The sequence below is a fragment of the Schistocerca americana genome, chromosome 1 (genome assembly GCF_021461395.2).
Source record: "Schistocerca americana isolate TAMUIC-IGC-003095 chromosome 1, iqSchAmer2.1, whole genome shotgun sequence".
NCBI classification, from domain to species: Eukaryota; Metazoa; Arthropoda; class Insecta; order Orthoptera; family Acrididae; genus Schistocerca; species Schistocerca americana.
The window spans coordinates 512,646,855-512,669,528 of NC_060119.1; the positions used below are offsets into that span (position 1 = coordinate 512,646,855).

The window sequence follows — 22,674 nt, forward strand, 5'->3', positions numbered from 1 at the left end:
AAGAGAACACTAACCCAATGTTCCTTCTTGGGGCAGCACTAAACATTGTAGATGGGGCATTAAATGTCAGCTGTGGGAACATAAATAGCCCTATGAATAAAATATCTGTCATAGATTAGCACAAAAAACGAACTTCAATCAGGCTGATGTCAGGAATAAGTGTTGAATAAAATTAATCCCAGATTATTTCCTCTTGAAACTGGATCCACTTTCGCACCAGTGGTGTGTACTTAACAAGGTGGGTGATGGAGCAATGTGCAGTGGCAAGGTGCAATCTTCCACATGGTGCTCCAGCTAAGCATCATTCTGACACATCTGTCAATTGCAAGATCTTCAGGGTGCAAATAGAAAATTTAGCACTGATTTTCATGCTAGTTTTAGTATGGTGAAGGTACTTAGCCATTGTAAAGTTCATTACAGCTGGGATGAAGCAAATGGTACAGTGATAGTTTTCCAAGTAAAAAAATTTATCGAGGGCATGTTAGAAGCATAAACAGTAGCCCAATGTGGCACTTGTTCCAGTGCTGCCAGTTATCAGGCTATGCAACTGCTGGAGAGTGTGGTGTGGGATAAAGAGAGAGCACACTGCTGACACCAAAAAACACGTTCTCTCACCCTCTCTGCAGCGATTTACACACCCGCCTTCTTATTCGCACACCACAAAAGGCAAATTTCATGTATAAAGTCAAGTTCAGCTGCAGTCATCAGTTCACAATCCAATAATGGTCTACATTTTGTGCAAACAAGAATTTTTGTGTATGTGAATGTGTGGTGTCTGTTTTTTGGACATGTCTGAAAGAACAGACACCACATGGCCTCTGCAGCTGTGATACATTGTTATGCACAATGAAGTTGGAGGACGGGAGAAAGGAAAGGAAAGGTGGGAATGGAGGAAATTGACAGGGACTGCAGATAGGTGGTGCTCGGTGGGAATGTGGGTCAGCTGTGAGGCATGCCGAGATAGTTCTTGCAGTTGTGATAACATTCTGTCCCCAATGGCACAGTAATGCACCTGCCTAGTAGGCAGGAGATCTTGGGCTCAAATCATGGTCCTGTACACATTTTTGCTCGTCACTGCTTATTCCACATAACATCTCACATGTCATCTGCACCAGGACATTACACAGAATCAGCAGCAACGAGTGAAAATGTGTACAGGACCAAGATTCAAACCCCTGATCTCCTCCTTACTAGGGAGGTGTGCTAACCACTGTGCCATCTGGGATACAGTGTTATCACAACTGTGTGCACTGTCTCTGCACACCTCACGGCCGACACACATTCCCACAGAGCACCACCTACTCTCAAGTCCCTGTCCATTCCCTCCATTCTTTCTGACATGTCCAAAAGAACAGGCACCATGCATTCATGTAATCGATTTGGCTAGTTGGGCAATGGATCCACCTTCTTCAGTGTGGATGCACAAGTATGTCCGACCTCCTTCGGAAATCTCAGAGTAGTGAGCTTGAGGGAAATGAACAGGGACTGCAGATGCTTGGCACTCAGTGGGAATATGGGTCAGCTGTGAGGCATGCCGAGTCTGTACAGTTGTGATAACACTTGTCCCTGATGGGACAGTAGTTAGTGCACCTGCCCAGTAAGTGCGAGATCCAGGGATCAAATCACGGTCCTGTACACATTTTTGCTTGTTGCTGCTTATTCCACTTAACATCTCGATGCAACTGACATCAGTAATCCCTTCCCTTTCCTTTCCTTTCCCCCCCCCCCTCCACCTTCAGTTTACATATAAAATATTTTTTTGATATTCAAGATCAACTTAAGGAAATTGCTGCTGATGCAAGCAATGAGCATAAGTTATAACTGCTTCCAATAGAATATCTCATTACACACAAATGCTCTCTAGACTTGAACTGCAGTAACTACACATTTTATATCAAATCTCACATAAGCCAGTGTTCACAAGAGGATGAGAATTTAACTACTGAATACCATATTCAAGTATAAACTGTCCTGGCAAAAGCAATGATGCAGATGAACTGAAATAGTAACTACATGTATGCCAATCAGCACTTATATCTTTATTAGCTTAGAAAATGCAAATGTATAACTCTGTGCTTCCTGCTCTGATAGTTTCTTTAGCACTGAATAACACTGGCTTTAAAACCTGTGAACTGTTGAAAATTTCATGCACATAGAAAGCCGTCTAAATTCATAGCCAATTATCTACAGTATATACATATGCATCGTACGCTAGCAAACAGCTGAAAGCCCAATGCAGCACCACTATTGGAAACTGAATGTGTTCCAAGTCAAATCGTACAAGTGGCCCAACTACCAACACCAGAGGACCATGATCTTTTAGCTGCCAAATGATGTATGGTATTCGCCACGGGACTGACAACACTACATTTTGAAAGAGCAGCATTTTAAGTGCAACAACTGAGTATTATACAGAGTGTATCAAAAACAATCATCCAATTTTTTTAAAAAAATCATAACTATTATGTTATTTGAGAGATGTGCATGAAAAATGTACTGTTGGAAAGGGCACTCGAGTTTTAGCTGGTTCCTGCAAGGTGGCAACAATGTGTGCCCACTTCAGTTCTAGTAATAATTGTGAAGGGACAACAGAAAGCGTTTTGTGTTCTACATTTTGCAGTACTAGGTATGATGTGGCTCCTCCTACAGCACAGAGCATTAGATGATGGCATGAACAATTCCAAGAAACAGATTGTTTGTGTAAAGGCAAATTGCCGGGCCATCCCCGAGCATCTGACACACGTCGAACACATCCACAATAGTATCACAAGGAGTCCACAGAAAGCCAATCGCCGTGCAGCTCGACAGCTCAAAATGCCCCCGATGTCCATCTGGAATGTGTTGTGTTGGACAGTTACACATAAAACCATACAAAATTCAGCTACTGCAAACTCTTTGTGAAGGTGAGAAATAACAATCTGTGGAATTCTGTAATTTTGTTCTTGGCTAAATGAAGGATGGCAGTTTTCTTCCATGATTAGTGTTTAGTGACGAGGAAACATTCCGTTTGAATGGAAAGGTTAACCATCATAATGTGAGAATATGGGGTACACAACAACCACATGTAGCTGTACAACATGAAAGAGACTCTCCAAAATTTAATGTTTTTTGTGCAGTTTTGCGGGAAAAGGAATAGGGTCCATTTTTCTTTGCCGAGAACACTGTTACAGGAAGCACATATCTCAATATGCTTGAGAACTTTCTTTTCCCACAGCTGGAGACTGATTCAAACAACTTCATTTACCAACAGGCTGGGGTACTGCCACACTGGCATCTGCAAGTGTGGGAATTTTTAAATCAAAGGATTACCGAACAATGGATCAGCTGCGCTGGACCAAATGATTTAGCCTTACATTACTGGCCTACAAGGTGACTGTACCTGACTGTAAGTAATTATTTCATGTGGGGGTTTATAAAAGACTCTGTTTGTGAGCCTGCATTACCAACAACAATGAATGAACTGAGACATTGCAAACAGCAGCCGTGGAAGCTGTAACTCAAGACATGCTCGTAGTGGTATGTGAACAATTTAAATACCACACTGACATATGTCAAGCATCTCAAGGGGGGCATATTGAACACCTATGAAACAGTATGGAAAAAAAAAACTTTTTGAGTTTCCCATTCATCAAAAAACAATATTCGTTGTATGTGTTAATTAGTTTCACAAATATAGACATGCCATATTGGACGATTCTTTTTTTTTACACCCTGTACTGTTTGTTTCCCCTTCTTTTTTTCAGATATCTGACTATTCCAGTGTGTTTATTGAGGATGACAATGTGTTCCAACAAGCTATCCGCCTGTTCCACGAGAGAACCCATTATTGGACTCAAACAATAAATCAATTTAAACTGGGGTTATGCTTGGACAGAAATACTGTACAAAAATTAGAAATAATGGATTTTCTTTATGTTGTTGAAATAATTTTTTTAACTTTTCCAGTAATAATTTGTTCCAGTGTTTCTTTCCACATCTTTCCTTTGTTGTCCCTGGTTGCCTTATCAATGTTTTAGTTTTGAATTATGTCCTTACACTGGAACAACACAAGTTCTGGCAATATATCTTTCTCCCTGTGAACAAATTTGAAGAGTACAAATTTTTCTGCTTATTTTTATCCATCTTTACAGCACAAATTCCTCAATAATAAATACTTTGTAGCTATGATGTAAGATTAATAACTGATTAATAACTGCAGTCGAACAGTGATAATCTTGTCAATGGCTTACGTAGATCATTTTTTTTTTTTTTTTTGTCTACACAGCAGCTTATGCATAAGACATTGGACAAGCCAAGTTATAAATATACAGCTGCAAGTCATGTCTAGGCATATATATTTAAGGTTACAACAATACACTTCATACATAAGTATTTATATAACACACTTACTTCATAAATTTAAATATTCTTCAATGGATTTAAAGCAGTGATGCTGTAAATATGACTTTAGAGATTTTCCAAAGATATTGACTTCAGCAACAGCTTTTATGTTTTCAGGAAGTTTGTTATAAAGCTTAACTCCCATGTGAAAAGCACCTTTTTGGCACACAGCTGTGCTGATTTGAGTTATATGTAAGTTTCTGTTTTGTCTGGTAAAATGATAATGTATATCACAGTATTTTTGCAGTCTGCAGTCCTTATCTATCACATTTAATTTAAAGGACAAAAGGGTTTCTACAAGGTTTCTACAATGTATACAGATGTTAATGGAGGAATACCAGATTTCTTAAACAGAGGCTTACAAGAGTCTCTACGGTGGCACCCAAACAAGATTCTAATGGCCCTTTTTTGTAGTTCAAATGTGCAGTTAGCTGTTTTAGAGTTTCCCCAGAACGTGACCCCATATCTAAGACGAGAATTAAAGTAGGCATGATATGCATTCATTACTGTTTTCTCACTACAGCATGATTTTAATGAGCAAAGAAGGTAACATGTTTTGCTCGGTTCTGCATTGAGATATTCAATAAGCTTATTCGATCTGACGTTGCTCTGCAGCCAAAGTCCTAAGAACTTGGTTTCAGTATTGTTACCAACTGGTTCATCATTGATAAAGACTGATGGGGTAAACATGTCCTTGTTAGGAACATTGTAGAATTTTAGTGCAATGGTTTTTTTACTGTTTATTACAAGCTGATTACTCTGTGCCTAGCTGCTAAGTTGTTTCGTGACCATGTTTGTTGCCTGCTGTAACTGTTCATTGTTGTCTCCTTTTAGTAGAAGCATGGTGTCATATGCAAATATGATTGTTTTATGTGCATCAGCATTTAAGTTTAGATCATTTATGTACAGAAGGGATCCCATTACTGATTCTAGGGGTACACTACATTTAATTTGTTGATAGTCAGATAAGTGTTCAGTTACAGTATTTAGTTCAATATTTGTGTGCTTGATGCACATTGTCTGCTTACGATTACCCAGGAAGGAACTGATCCATTTGTTGGACAGACCTCGAGTACCATATCTTTTAAGCTTTGATAGCAGAATTTTATGATCCACCATTTAAAAAGCTTTTGACAAATCAATAAATACTCCTCTTGATTCTTGTTTTATGTCCATCAGGTTTAGGATGGAACTGATGCACTTGTAAATAGCACTTGTTGCTGACCTCTTATTTCTGAATCCATGTTGTTCATTACATAGGATGCTGTGTCTATTTATAAATTTCAGAAGTTTGTCATACATAACTTTTTCTAGTATCTCCAGTGCCTGCAGACTTGGAATTTTTTAGTCCTTTTATTGCTTTATCTACTTCATCTTGTGAAATAGAGCTGATGTACAGTGATCCTATACATGTACTTATTTTATATTCAAACATGGAACACGTCAGCCTCAGTTGCAAATAGAAACCAATCTTTACCTAGGTTTCAGCCAAAATAATTTGGCCTTCTTCAGAAGCTATTGACAGTAAACTTTGGCATGCAATAGTTTAGTGTCAATAGCTTCTGAAGAAGGCCAAATTATTTTGACTGAAACCTTGGTAAAGACTGGTTTCTATTTTCAACTAAGGCTGACATATTATATGTTTAATTATCACAGTTGCTGATGGGGCTGCAAGATGTTAAAAATTCTTTATTTTATATTCATTTGCCTGGGTGCTCTTAAAGTTTGACTGTAACAAATTATCAGCAACACCTGTGAAAAATTTGTTAAATGTGTTGGATATTTCTAAGGGATTTGTTAGTTTTTTATTTTTATGTGATAGTGTTATATTTTTGCAGGACTGTATTCTCCATATTCTTTTTTTATAACACTCCACACAGCCTTCGATTTATTAGCAGAATTATAAATGAATTCATCATTATGCATTATTTTTGCTGCATTTATTACTTTATTTGATATTTTGGAGTATTTTTATAGTATGTGCATACTTTAGGTGAGGAATTTTTTTAGTTACATATTTCATGAAGTAGTCTTTTTCTTCTGGCATGAAACCCTTATCCGCCTTGTGATCCAGCTGTTTGTTCTAGAGTTCCCCCGTATGGTTAATGTTTTCAGTGGGAATGCAATTTCAAAGAAATGGGCTAATCAATGAAAGTATTGAATTTTTCATTCACGTCATTCATTTTGTACACTTCTGACCTTTTCTTTCTGTAATAAGTTTTTAAAGTAGCTTACATTATCCTGATTATAACTTCTACATGCGGTTCTGAAATATATGTTGTTAATAATACGGCCTTGTACTTTTATGCTTAATATCTGAGCAAGATGGTCACCAAAACTTGCATTGACAATTTTTAGTGAGATGTTGTGTAAACTCTTCTTGACTAGAAACTGATCTAGAGCCATTTGGCAAGTTCCTGTTAGTTGGGTAGCGGCTTTTACTTCAGCCTTTAAATTATAGGATGTTGCAAGGTTCAAAAGTGTCTCCCTACTTTCACTATTTGTGAGGAAATCAATATTGAAGTCACCACATATTATCATCTCACAACCCATTTTATTTACTTTATTTAGCAATGACTCCATTTTGTTTAAGAAAAGTTCAGAATTTCCAGATGGTGATAAGTAAACTGTAGCAATAACCAGGTTGAACTGAGTAATTTTTACAGCTGCAATTTCATAATCCTTTTCGACATTTGTTCTAGTTAAGTCAGGTAGGGTAATAAAATCTACATAATCCTTTGTGTAGATTGCTACCCCACCCTGCTAGCTGTTGTTCCTGCAGTAGTAAGCAGCCAAAATGAATTTGTTCATTTTCATATTATGGATTAATTCTAGGTTACGCCAGTGCTCAGAAATGCATAACACAGAGAGATTGTTAAGTTCATCTGCTAACAGTACATTCATTTCATCGATCTTATTATGCAGGGATTGCACATTATGGTGATAAATTTTTAGATCAGGTGTATTCACAATTAGGTAATTGGGAATCATATTTACAACATCACATACCTTTAGTTTAAATTAGGAACGTTAGCAGTGTTGTATTTTCATTCTTCTTTCTGGTTCATTTTGCTTTCCTCACTGTTGTTGGAAGGATGTCCAGGAAGCTAATAGACTTTTCTATTCCTTAGAAGTCTTTCTTTAATTATTTCACTAACACAATCATAAACAAATCTTTTCCCTTCAGAGTTCAAATGCATTCCATGCTTCGTGTGTCAGGCATGCCTGTAGCTAATTTAGATCTACACTGAACTTGCTCATTGGCCAACATTAGGTCATACACAACGAAGGAAATTGGTGGACTTGGTTCATTTTCTGAACTAAGGCAAAATCTCTTTCTAGTCAGTGAAGCTTTTATGTAAGCTTCACTGACTACCCCTAAGAATAAAAAGTAATATTTATTCCAGATCTTTCATACCTCACAACTAGTGCATTAAAATCTTATTACCCGTCTTTAATGATTATGAAAAACATCTAATTGATTCAGAGTCTTCTAAAATGACATTTCATTAATGGAACTGTGCAAACACAAAATGAAGTTTACAAATGTTTATGGTAACACAGAATAAACATGTTCAATTCAATATATAATGGTGGGGAATCCATTATCCCTAACAGGTTCAGTTGCTTTTTCCTTTCACTAAATTGTGTAAGCTCTATCTTTTCTTTGACAAAAAGTATCTAAGTTCACATTCAAAATTTGCACAATTTTTTCAACTTTCAGTAAAAACACATTCAGCAGAAAGTTTTTCAAAAGATAATCATTTTATTGGCACAAAAATTTACTGAAGATTCAGGTGCTATGATGTGTGCTTTACAATCAAAATGTAGTAACTTACCTTGCAAACTGAGCACTCAGTATGGGTATCTTTCTTTGTTGGACAACATTCTGGATGTGGTAGAACAATATCATTTTTTGTAGAAAGTCTTCGAACATTCTCTTCAGCACCTTCCAGTGGCCTAGAAGTAACCATAATGACTCTTCATTAAGAGTTAATGTAACTATATATTTTGTGGAGAACGTTTCTTGCTTAGCTCATTTACAGTGTATTTGCTAACAGTATCCTATGCTGATGAACAGCTAATCTTTTCTCTATCCTTCCAACAGAATGATACTGTTCCCAATTTCTTTTGCTGTTACATTCTGATGGATCTAATACTTCCTTTTTTACTTTCGTCATTTTTAATTTTTGGGTTATGCATCCCCTGTCACAATACTGACACATACTGCTAGTTTTCTTCATTTATAGGTTTCTCAACCAATTATGATGTGGCCACCCCACAGACATAACACTGAATAATGCAAAATCATGGTCACATGCAAATATACGAGGTGTATTCGAAAAGTACTGAACCTTCTTCTTTCACATGGAAACCAATGAAGAGTGGGAGACTTTCTTCAATGAAGATGTGGTCAGGGACATTCATGTACAGTTGTGAAATTTTTCCTGCTAGCAGAAAGCATTAGTCGCTGATGACAGCCAATGAGTGAGGACACATATTGAGTACTTGTGGGAGTACAGCAAGTGGTAAAATGGGGACACAGACTGAGCAGAAATATTGCGTCAACTATTGTCAAAAGCTTGGTGATCTCAAAGTGGAAACCACTTGCAAGATTCAACAGGATTTTGAGGATGATGCAATGAGCAACTTACGGATAAAGGAGTACTACAACTGCTTCAAAGATGACCACACACCAGTGGACAGCAAACTGCATTCACACAGATAGTCAACAAGCCCAAATGACATAATTGATCAAGTACAGACTTCAACTATGAAAGACCATCTTATCATAATAAACAAAACTGTGAACAAGATAGGTGTAAGCCTTGGAGCAATATACTTAATTTTGAATGACTATTTGTCCACAAGGAGAATATCTGCAAAATTCATACTGAAACTGCTGACAATGGAGAAAACACAATGCTGTCTGGTAATTATACACAATGCTGTCTGGACAATGCAGACAGTAACCCCAACTTTCTGAACACCACGATCACAGATGGTGAGATTTGGGCTTATGGGTACAACCCAGAAACCAAGATGTAGTCATCATAGAGGAAACATCTGACACCCTCAAGGCCAAAAGGAGGACACCAGGTCCATAGCAATGTTAAGACCATGTTGACCATTTTCTTTGACTCTCATGGGTGGTCCATCCTGTGTGCGCACCCCAAGACCAGACCATCAGAAAGGAATGCTACCAGGAGGGCCTTCATCACCTTTGTTACGCCATGTGATGCAAATCACCAGCTTTGTAAGCAGAACAAACTTAGCAGTTTCATCATGATAACACATCCACCCATTCTGTGCACCCAATTCTGATTTTCCATGCTAAGCACAGCATTTCTGCAATTTGTCAGGCTCCCTTCTTCCCCAACATGGCTCTGCATGACTTTTGGCTATTTCCCAGACTCAAAATGCCCCTGAAGGAATGGGATTTGAGCCAGGAGAAGATATCATGCAGAATATGTTGACCTGCTAATCACCATTCCGAGAGGTGCAGTCCAGAAATTTTTGCGACAACAGAGGGAGCACTAGGAGAAGTGTGTGCATTCTGAAAGAGACTACTTTGAAGGAGATGAGGGTTCTGTACCTACAGATCAATAAATGTACTTCTGCCAACCACAGATTTGATATTTTTTTAACATACTTCACAAGCTGATAGAGAGCTAAAACTTCAAGAAAAACATTAAAATCATTGTTCACAATAGCGGGCAAAGTATTTCAGCAGAAAGAAGAAAATGTTAGAGCTTTAAAGTCATGAAACTGTTTTCTCTCCAGAGATTGATTTGAATACTAAGGAGCCATCAGCCTCCTTTGACTAGGCTACATGCCCACCCAGCCAATTTATAATGGAATATAACAATGGTACAACCTGGAATTTTCCATATACACAATGCTTTACCTTCCCACATCAAACAAATATAAAAATATCTCTTCTTCACTCAATATTATATACAAGGGGTACATGATGTCTGTGCTAAGTAATCCTGTCAATATAACTCAAGATGGGAGAGGAGAACATACATAATGGCATAATAGCTCACATCAAAGCTACTGTAATACATTCCATGGCCCCCAAAGGACCAGCACTGCTTTACATCAATGAGGTATCACTTCAGTGATTTCAATGGCATTATTTATTATTTATTATAAGACAGAAATGCTTGCAATTTCATTGGTGTATCGTCCTTCAGGACAGAAGCTACTGTGTACAATTTCCTCCAAGAACAAAACAGGAAAGTATAAAATTGGGCGCATTGTTATCCCTTCAGCAGATGTAGTTCAGGTTTACAGAATTATGCAATATGGAAGTGATGATTTCTTCTTCTATGTATGACTATGGACTTCATAAGACTACTGCTGATAAACAGATAGCTCCGTAGTCTCGCACTCATCCTGTTTCCCTTCTCATGCAGTGGTATGAACAACTTAGTTCTTCCATTCATCTGGGAAACTATTCTCCTACCACTCTCTCTGGAATGGCTTAGGAATCCTTTACCACCTCTGCTCCACCATACTTGATTATTTCTGGAGCTATCCCATCAGGTCCTGCAGCCTTCCCTATTCTAACATGGTCAACCACCATTTCCACAGTCTCATGTTCCTTTACCTCTGCGTCCATTTCTTGGTCTTTCATAGTGTCGGACAATAATTCCTTCTTTGTGTACTCCCTCTGGATTTTTTAAAAACTTTTCTTCATAGTGTCTTCTCTACAACTCAAGCACCACCGGTTTCTCTGACACTAGCTTACTCTCACCCTTAATTGTCCTTGTTTGCTTCCCATATTCCCCTCTTAGTGCTTGTCTGGTTTTCCAGAAGCTCCTTGTGTTGCCCTGTCCTCAACCATGTTTCCAAATTCCTCCCAAGATTTCCATTTACCTTCCTTCACTACAAGTCCCACTTCATTCCTTCTTTCCCTATACTCCAACCTGTCTTCTCCAAATGAGATTTTATGTACCTTTTCCAGGTTTCTGTCTTATCCTTCACCACCTGCTTCACTTCCGCATTCCACAAACTTGCTCTTTTCTTCCTTGTATCTTCTACTACCACCTTCCCATATACATCTTCTACTGACTGTAGTAAGACTGGTATCAACACAATCCACTTTACTTTAATATTGCCATCTTATTAGTTTTACTTAGCAGCCTTGTCATCACCAATTCTGCATACTGATCCTTTTTCTTTTCCTTCTGAAATTCTTCAGTTTAATCAACTTGAATTCTTTGTTTTAGGTTTAGCTGTTTTCCTGAACCCAGTGTCCATCACCAACAGTCTATGATCTGCATCAAGTGCTACTCCTCATACAACCTTCACATCCATGATGTAATTCTGTATACCCTATGGATATATAAAGTGATCGATAATGCTTTATTTTTTACATTCTGACTCAGAGGTAGTGTTGTGGACTTGTTTGTGAGGGGAAGAAAGGAGTTAGCTAGTTGGTTTTCCATGCAGATTTCTATCAGACACCTACCTCTATTGTTTTGGGTTCTCTCTCCACCATGGCTACCCATGCTACCACATGCTAATCTTTGGTGCTGAGCGAGTCTACCACTGAAATCTCCTCCTATTATTAATTGATGTCTTCTGGCTCTCTCTTTGTCCACATTCTGTTGTAGCTGTGGATAGAATTATTCTTTATCTAGTATATTGGAACCTTTGGGAGAATTCCCAAAGGAGGAAAGACTAGCTAGGTGATAGCCTCAGCCCCTTACTCTTTCACGTCTTCCTAGATGAAATAACAAAAACATGCAAGAGGTGAAGTCAAAGAACAAAGCTTTGAATGTGAAGACTACAACCAGTCTAACTGCAAACATTGCTTTATGCAGGTGATATACTATTGGTGGCTGAAACACCAGAAAACTTCAGTAGGCTGTAGTGGAATAATACAAAACACTGATGAGAAGGGGAATGATAATGAATGCAGATAAAAGCAGAGTAATATGAGTTTCAAAACAGAACAGGCAGGAAGAACAACTCAATATACTCTGTAATGGAAAGCCTCTTGGAAAAGTAGACAGTTTTGAATAGCTTGGAGCCATACTACATAGTTAAGGAAGAACAGAACTAACAAAGCAGTCTCAGAATATTATCAGATGAATCACAGAAGAGTAGGGAAGAAAGGGGTAAGCATGAAAACTAAAATGTAAATTTATAGTGCATTATGGCATCAGTTACAGTGTATGGCATGGAAAGTCTGCCACTAGTAGGATTAATGTCATAGAAATGAAGTTCATGAGGGGAGCAGTAGGGAAGATCAGAAGAGACAGAGTTAGCAATGAAAGAATATGAGAAGAGGCTGGGCAGAAGAAAGCAATGCATCTGGTGGTTGAGGAGCATCGGTTAAGATGATACAGGTGTTTAAGAGAGTGGGAGAGGAAAGAAAAGCTATACAAGTATTTGAAATGTGTGAACAGGGAACTGGATGAGGGAGACACACCCCCCCCCCTCCCAATCCACATGAGAAGACAGGGTCAAGAAACTGGGACAAAGGTGTTGAAAAACAATTACAAAAATGAAAAGATTGTGTGAGACTACAGAGGAATGGAAGAAATGGATGTAATGAAGCAACCCCAATGCTTGGAAGCATAAGGGAATCGAAAACGAAGAAGATAAAGCAACATCATAGCAAACAGAACACCCTTTTATTTGGAACTTTTTCTTGTACAATGGCTGACGTCTTTTTCTTTGTACTTCTTCTTATTTTGATCTTTGAATGAGCAACCAGCCATTCATTCATTAATGTCACAAAAATAAGCACTGAAAATAAAGCTCTTTAAAATAGTTTCATACACAGATACAACAAGTTTCTGCAGTGCAGTTTCTAGTTTCATGTAATATAAAAAATTAGGATGCACTGTAGAGCAAATGATTATACTTTACTTTTTCATCTTGGATAACCTTATCTAGCACAAATTATTTAGTTATTCAAACAATAAAGTGTTAATTCCTACATGTGAATTGTTAGTCTCACCTCATGCAATATCCACATGCAAGATATCCATATGACGCATTCCAAGCAAACTGGCAACAAACTAGGGGTCTTTCCTGAAATAATATATCCCCTTTCTTGAAATGTTTTGTAGCAAACAATCCCTTTCCCTGTAACAAAAACAACATTGAAAATCTGTAGAACTGTAAAATTAAGATACAAAATGGTCAGCATAAATATGTATTTGCTAACTGTTTCATTACTTCCAGATACTTAGACTGTTATGAAACACCCATTTTAATAGTACAGTTCTGTGATGCTATTTGAATACTTTGGATTTAAGTGTTTGATTTTAGTCAGAATGTCATTCAGTCTTGTCTACCGATCGTACACAACGCGCTGTTTACCAATTTTCTGATTTTGACTTTTTGTAGTTGACACTGATGATGGGCATATATTCAACTTACATAGCTTCCACCATTAACATCACACTTAAATTTCTTAAAATTGTTGAAAATATTATTGAATTTTTACCTTCTGTCTTGCAAAATCCCCCATCCCTCTGCCTTTAGCACTTCTTGTGCATCAAAGCTGGAAAAATATAATTTTATGGTACTGCCTGGTTTAAATTTATATATATGAGGGTCACTCCAAAAGAAATTCACACTATTTTTGTAAAAATACAGTTTTCATTCTGCATGTGTGAAAGTTTTACAGTGTGTAAATACATCCTTCCCACTTGTTTTCAAACTTCATTCAACCTGTTCGTGTGATTGGCGTTGTCACAGCATGTCTTCAAGATGGCTGCTACACTTGACGTTCGTCAGAAGCAACGTGCCGTCATAGAATTCCTGTGCTGTGAAATCGAGACAGTGGGAAACACCCACAAGAGGTTGAGAAAGGTGTATGGAGATGCTGCTGTCGATTGCAGTACAGTTAGTCAGTGGGAAAGCAGGTTACGTGATGAAAGCGGGCACGGCAATATTGAGGATTGTCCTCGCAGCGGCAGGCCTCGTACCGCACACACGTCAGACAATGTGCAGAGAGTTAACAAATTGGTGACTGGTGACAGACGCACCACAGTGAACGAATTGTCAAGCTACGTTGGGATAGGGGAAGGAAGTGTTTGTAGAATACTGAAAGTGTTGGCGTTAAAAAAGGTTTGTGCCAGGTGGGTTCCCAGGATGTTGACAGTGGCTCACAAAGAAACAAGAAAAATGGTATGCAGCAAACATTTGGAACAGTACGAGAATGGTGGAGATGAATTTCTTGGAAGAATTGTGACAGTTGACGAAACATGGCTCCATCATTTTTCACCAGAGACGAAGAGGCTATCAATGGAGTGGCATCATGCAAATTCACTCAAGGGAAAAAAGAATAATTCAAAACCACACCTTCTGTTGGAAAAGTTATGGCTATGGTGTTTTTCGATTCCAAAGGACTCTTGCTTGTGGACATCTATGCCAAGTGAAACCACCATAAATTCTGATGCATATGTGACGACTCTGAAGAAACTTCAAGCTCGACTGAGTCGCGTTCGACCACATCGGCAAAAGCACGATGTTTTGCTGTTGCACGACAATGCCTGGCCACATGTCAGTCAAAAAACCATGGAAGTGATCACAAAACTTGGATGGACAACACTGAAACACCGGCCTTACAGTCCTGAACTGGCTCTATGTGACTATCATCTCTTTGTAAAACTGAAAGACTCTCTTCGTGGAACAATGTTTGAAGACTCCCTTGTGCACTCTGCCAAACAGTGGCTCCAAGAGGTTGGTCCAGAATTTTACCATGTGGGTATACAGGCGCTGGTTCCAAGATGGCATAAGGCAGTTGAGGGGGATGGAAATTATATGGAGAAATGAAAATATTGTTCCTAAAGGATTTATCTACACACTGTAAAACTTTCAAACATGTAGAATAAAAGATGGATTAAAAAAAAAAAAAAAAAAATAGCGTGCATTTCTTTTGGAGTGACTGTCGTACATCTTTTCCGTTAGGCAGTCATCTCCAGATACAGTTACAATTGGTGTCAATCTCTTGTGTGGCACTGTTGTAGATTTTCTTAGGAAGAGGATAGTAAAGCTGAGGATCACCGGATGTGGTATTTAATTATTGGTCAAGAATATGGGCCAGTAGAGACTACGTCATTGGAAATAGTATTACCCATATCTTTGTAGAAGGAACCAATCCATCTTTTACCTTATACAACATGGGAAACACACACAAAAATTAAACAAAGTGGTCAGAGACTTCCTAATATTAATCCTTGAACTGTAAAGTAGAAAGTGGCCACTTTTTGAGTTAAGTTTTCTTACACCTGAGATAAAAATCATCCATGCAATCTTTGCCCCTTTCACCATCAACTACACACATTGCTTAAAAATAGATAGTATAATTATTTTTTTAATTCATGGGTGACCGTATTGCAGTTACCATCTACATCTATAATTTGCAAACCACTGATAAGTGCATGGCAGATGGTGCACCATACTGTATCAGTTATAAGGTCTTTTCCTGTTCCATCCATGTATGGAGTGCAGGAAGAATGACTGTTTAAATGCCTCTGTGGATGTTGTAATTTATCTAATCCTGTCTTCACAATCCCTATGGGAGTTATCTGTACAGGTTTGTGTTATATTCCTAGAAGTCATCATTTAAAACCTGTTCTTGAAAAAGTTTGAGTATATCTTCAACTGTCTGCTGGTTCAGTCTCGTTAACATCTCTGTAACATTCTCCCACTGGTCAAACAAACCTGGCCACGCTTGCTGCTCTTCTCTGTATAAGCCTAGTACTCCCTGTTAGTCCCATCTGGTACAGGTTTCACACACTTGAGCAATATTCTAAGATGGGTTGCATGAATGATTTGTGAGCAGCCTGCTTTGTAGACTTGTAGCCTACCAATTAAACCAAAGTTTGCTACATGCTTTATACCCACGACTGAGCCTTTGTGGTCATTGATCATTCCATTTCATGTCCCTAAAAATTGTTCCACACAGATATTCCAACTGAGAGTCATTGATACTGTTGTTACAAGACACTAAATTTTCTCTGTTTTGTGGAGGACAACATTTTACATTTCCAATCATTTAAAGCAGTCTGCCAACTGTGCTCCATGATGAAATCTTATTAAAACCTGACTGACTATTTGAGCTACTGCTTTTCGGACTGTATTTCCTTATAGAGAACTGTATCATCTGCAAAAAAGTCTGAGATTATCAATCATATTTTCTGCAAGGTCATTAATATAAAACACGAACAGCAAGCGACCCAACACACTTCTCTGGGGCACAAGTGAAGTTACTACTACATCCAAGATAATGTGCCAGGTTCTCCTTACAAAATATTTCTCAGTCCAGTCACAAATTTCACTTACTACCCCATATGATCATATTTTTCATAAGTGTAGTTGTGGTACTGAGCCAAATGCTTATCAGAAATTGAGAAATACTATACCTAATTGACTGCTCTGATCCACAACTTTCAGTATGTCATGTGAGAAAGAAAAGACAGATTTCAAATGAAATGGTTTTGAAATCCATGCTGGTTAGCATAGAGGTCATTTTGTTCTACACACCTCATTATGTATGAGCTTGGAATATTTTCTAAGATTCTACAATGAATGGACATCAAGGATGTTTGACAGCAGTTTTGTTGATCATTTCTGCTATTTTTCTTGTAGACTGATGTGACCTGTGCTTTCTTCCAACTTTTGGGCAAAGTTTTTGTTGCAGCAATCTATGATAGATTACAGTTAACAGAGGGACTAACATAGCTACAAAGTGGGAAAAAATCTAATATGGATTCCTCAGGCTCTGGGGGTTTGTTCAGTTTTAATGATTTCAGGTGTTTCTCAATGCCAATGACACTAATATCTACTTCACTTATCTTTTCAGTTGTGTGAAACTGATATTGGGGCAATGCTCTTGGGTGGTGTTTTATAAAGGAAATTTGAAAATTAGGTTAAGCATTTCTGCTTCTGTTTTGCTACTCTCAGTTTCAGTTCCTGTCTCACCCATGAGTGTCTGGACACTAACTTTTGTGTCACCAACAGCATTTACATGTAACCAGAACTTCTTTAGGTTTTGTGAAAGCTTTTTTGACAATGTTCTGCTACAGTAGTCACTGAATGTCTTGTGCTTTGGTTTCTTGATAGCGAAATGAGTTTCATTGGCCATCTCTGTCTATAGCCCTATGCTTTGTTTTAAACCAATTATGCAGTAATCTCCATTTCTTTACAGTGATTGTGTGCCATGGAAGGTCCCTCCCATTATGAACTGTTGTACTGGTACACATCTGTCTGGTGCATGGTCAACTATTCTTTTCAATTTTCTCCATAGTTCCTCTACATGGTCCTGCCCTGAGCTAAAAGTTTCAAATTCTTCATTGAGTTATGACACTACTGTCTGTTTAGTTTTCTGAACACTTAAATCTATGTTTTTAGTAGCCCTTTGTATTTTGGTATTCATTATTTTTAAAACTGCCTCATGGTCACAGATATCAATTTCAATGCAGATATCCTCAAAGAGTCAGGTCTATTTGATACAGTAGTGAGACAATAATTGGCACCTAAAACTTCATATATTATTGAAAATGCAAAGCCACACCTTTAGGATGGTTATGATCCCTCTCCACAGGTTGCTAAAATAATAAATCAAAATTCTTGGTTAAGGCAACAGTCTTCTTAAGTATACTGTAGACAATTTTTACACATGATCTGTAATTCAGGTACTTCCTTACGCTTCCAACTGCATACATGGAGGTGGAATATACTGGAACATCCACCATATTCATCTGATACAAGTTTGTGCAATTGCAACCTGTTTACCAATTTGAAGGAATCTCTTCATGGCACATGCTAAAACATAAGTGAAGACATCATCTGTGCCATAGCTCGATCCTTCCAAGAATTCAACAGAGATGGATGTGCTGACAGTGAATGATGACTTCCATCTTTACGGAGGAAGGTGACACATGAAGAACGATTATATTGAGGGCATGTAATACAATGAACATCTGTCAGTAGCATCTGGCATGAATTATAACCAAGCTGCCATTACTTTTTATCCAACCCATGTATAATCCTCAGTGAGAAGGGGGTAAATGTAATACAACTGAGTTACACCATGTACTAGGTTGCATGCTACACCGTGTGTGCCAACACATATTTAACTACAACATTGTGTATATTGATGCTTTTTATTGTTGTGCAGGGTTACCAGAGGGAATATTCAGGAATGACGGGAATGATCATTTTAGGCAAAGAAAGAAGTCTAGTAAACAAGTTCTAAAATGCTCAACTTAAGACCTGCGAGCATTTTGTCATCTTCATTACTGTGAAACATCTCTTCTGCTGAAGACATGCTCATCACTCTTGAGGTGAGCACTTTAGAGCCCCATATTGACTGGACTTTTATGTTTTGAATGATTATTCCTATCATATCCCTGAATATTCACCATTCCACTTGTGACACCCTGTTTTTGTTTGCCCTGGCCATTTACACAGTTCTGCCTAAATGCAATATAGTATTTAACTTTGGACACAGTTTCTTTGATCATGTACTAGTCATTTTGAAAAAATAGCCCTTAGGAGAAAATATGACATGCAAATCCAGTACATTTTGAATATGAAGATTCTTTTAGAGACTAATTCATGATGGATGGATATCAGCTTTGCTAGCTATTGAGAGAATAAATACTTCGTTGTTTTATCTAGCATTAGCCCAGAAGCTGTCACATGACAAAAGGAAGTGAATAAAATCAAGGTTGAAGTTCAAAAAGACATCAACATTAACTTTATTAGAGAGATAACAAGGAATGGAAGTATGGGCAATACGAGGGATATATAGTTCGTTAAGTTTGTTATTCATATTAGCACAGAAATTTTACAAATCAAATTTCATCTTGTGAGACACTTAACATGTTATCTTGGCTATATTCAAGACATTCTCATTTGTTTCTCATGGATAACATGGACTAATGGCTAAACATTCAGCTGTGAAATTATCAGTGGGTGCCAAACCAACATGGTAAGAAAATTACAACATCAAATGAGAGAGCTATTAAATGTTTTGGGTTTGGCAGTTCTTTAAGGAATGGATATACAACAGCTTGAAATGTAAAAGAACAGAAAATTTAAATAAAGAAAAAAAGACATTTCAAGCATAAAACAGTATATTTTGCCATTATTTTCTTTATGACATTTATACAATAAAATACAGAAAATTACATAGAACTGGTCATAAAAATCATTACCATCAGAAAAAATAATAAAATGAGGGAACACTAATGGCATAGATTACTGATTGTTGTCACTTTTATTGTTTGTTACCACCACCAGTTTCAATTGGACCCATTTCTTCAGTGCTGTGTGTCTACGTGAGCATTCATGGAAGATAGATGCCATAAATTTCAATGGACTGAATATTTCCTCCTTTTTGATAACAGGTTTCACAATGGCACATGGGAACTGTCATAGCCAAGAATGACTTAGCATCACTTTTTATTAAGATTTGTTATGTGTCAAGCATCAACTCTGAGAATCTGGCATATGATTCTGAATGCCAAAACCAGATCCATTGAACTGAAAGCTAATTTATATGCCTTTCATGTTCAACTTTTGAATTTTTTTGTTGATATAAACTTAACCTGCTTCATTTCATGTACAAAAAAATGGATTTCATTTTCAACGTTGTCAAATTATACTGTACCTGCCAGGGGGTACATACAAAACTGTTTCTGGAGGCACATACAATATTTACACTATCCAACTTACTCAATGGGAATAATCATATGTAAAAAAACTTGTGACAAATTACTTGTATTTGCAAACTAACACTAAATATTCTACATCCCAGGATGGCACACTGTAAGGTTGTGATCTCACTCAGTGCATAACAGAATAACAATGTCATTTTTGTTGGCTGCATGAAGCTTTATATCTATATCTGAATAAAATCTGGAAATTAGCTTTCAACCTAAACACACACAAAATATTTTAACAGCAAATAGTTTCAAAACATCAATCAAGCACCAAATCCCACTGTGTACTGTGCTGAGATATGGCAATAAACTTCTCACCTGTATTCAAGTTTTAAAGGAAACTTCTGTACATGTTTTCGTTTACTGCCATCATCCACATATCAGAGCCAAACTGGAAAGACAATGTAATTAAACTTTCTCAGAGTCTATTCTGACCTTTTCACTGAGAAAAATATTTCACAAGCTGTTGCATGTGAAAGAATGGTTGTCTTTGGATGCATGGCAGTCTTTGCAGACTAGTATTGCTGAATCAAAGGACTTATTGTTTAAAGGGAACTTTTACAATCCAGAAAATTACTCTCTATCATCTTATGTACTGTTACTGTCTGTTATTTTTATATTGACAAAAATTGTATAAAACTGATTACCAAACCCTGCCAAAACACATGGGAAGACAAAACATTAATCTTCTGTTTTATCACAAATGAATTTTGATTCTTATGATTTTCACTGGGATTTGAGACAATGGCTTCCTGTTTCAGCCAGTAAAAATTAATGAGTCCATTTTTATTGTAATGAAAGAAGATGGTATAAAATATAATTGTATATTTTTCAGATACTTATGCACCTTACACATTGTTACTCTTTGATATTACACCAATAATTTGTTTATTTTTGGAAAGTGTAATTTGCTTCTCAATGTTCCCATTCTTATCCTACAGTGTTGTTTACACATTTCTGCTGCTGTTTTTGTGTTTCAAATACAGATTTATAAGCAGCAACTTGAAGACAGTCTGATATGGAATGGAGTTGAGGTGTATTGGCTTGTAGTATATGAAACAGAATAAAGCTGCATGCAGTGTAACGAATGTAGCTGTTTATGTGACTCGTATATAACTATTCATAGTCTTGAGATATATTCGTTGATACAAGTTTGTTACTTAAAGCAAAACAAAATACCAAGTAGGTCATAAGGTGGCACAGTGTTAAGGCCTTAGACCTGGAACAAAGGAGGGTTCAAACTTCTGCACAACCATCCACATTTAAGTTTCCTGTGGTTTTTCTGAGATTTTTAAAGTGAATGCTGGGATTGTTCCACTGAAAAGACCACAGTATATTTACTGCTCTTTCCTTGTAGAATGAGCTAAATTTACTCTGATTAAAGCTGCTTGCAATAGCAGCACAATGCGGTCACACACTCACAAGGATTTTATTGACAGGAACTACTTTTTAAATTATCTTGTTCAGTTGTTATTTTGACCTCTTGATCAGCATACTTATGTAATCAGTGAACACATTAAGGTAACTTAAAACCTATTAAATATATGCCAGGTTAATATACACAGTGAATAAATGGAACCTAGCAAATTCTGATGTTCAAAGCCACTATATTTTATGTTCCACCATTTGAGTGCATCTTTACCATATGTTGAGGTAATCATCTTGCTTATGCAGGTTAACCTCCCCCTCCCTTCTCTAAATCTTGTAAAGCAATCTCATTAATAGCACAACACCAACATTCCTTGTAGTATGTTATGATGTACACAGTAAGTCATTTTGGTGGCTCACAGAAAAAGCTAGTAAGATCATTTTTGTCTTGTTTATCTCCCTCCATAACTTCAATACAGTGGTCAAACTGGTTCTATATCTAAACTCAATTTCTGAGACATGGTTCTGTATTCTATTGCAGGCTACTTTATGAAAACTATAAACTACAAGAAATGAAACTGATCTGTAATTAGAAGCACATGTTTGCTTCGTTGTTGTTATCTTTAGTCCAAAGACTGGTTTGATGCAGCCCTCCATGTGAGTCTGTTCTGTGCAAGTCTCTCTATCTCTGCATAACTACTGCAACATGTGTCCAGTTGAACCTACTTATGGTACTTGTCTGGACCAATTACTCAAAGCTTTGTCTCAATATGCAACTGTAATTGGAAATGGTTTGTTCCCACTTTTGTATTGCATTCTTTAAGTGTAAATACAGTGTCCACTAACTGCAAATTTTTAACAGGATCACACCATTAAGTCTGGATAAGATTTTAACTTATTTTTATAGAAACTTTTATAGCAAATGTGTTACAAAAATTATCATCATCTCTGAAATACTAATATGCAAGCATGCCTTTAATACAGATGACTGGTATTAGTGTGTGCAATATTAACCTGAATAACATTAGCATGCATATATGGTTTAATTTTATACCTTGAACCTTCTGACATTGCTTGTTGAAACACATTGAAACTGATGCCCATTAACTTAAATTCATCACCTAACCTTTTGCCATTAGTTTAGTTTATTCTTAACATTTCCCAAGAAAATGTTTGCTTAGCACTTTTTTGTCCCTATTTTCTCTGCTGCTCAGATGAGATT

The 22,674-nt window shown here is 37.2% G+C and overlaps 1 protein-coding gene across 3 annotated transcripts in view; it reads right to left on the reverse strand.

Moving 5' to 3' along the window:
* The window catches only part of LOC124604962 (histone-lysine N-trimethyltransferase SMYD5), an 81,465-nt gene that overhangs the window by 53,079 nt on the left and 5,712 nt on the right, over nt 1-22,674 (reverse strand). For all 3 annotated transcript variants that reach the window (XM_047136523.1, XM_047136524.1, XM_047136525.1), the window contains exons 3-4: nt 13,361-13,488; nt 8,220-8,340 (exon numbers count right to left, since the gene is read on the reverse strand). In XM_047136523.1, the coding sequence (XP_046992479.1) occupies nt 8,220-8,340; nt 13,361-13,488 (249 nt within the window). The remainder of the gene's footprint in view (nt 1-8,219; nt 8,341-13,360; nt 13,489-22,674) is intronic.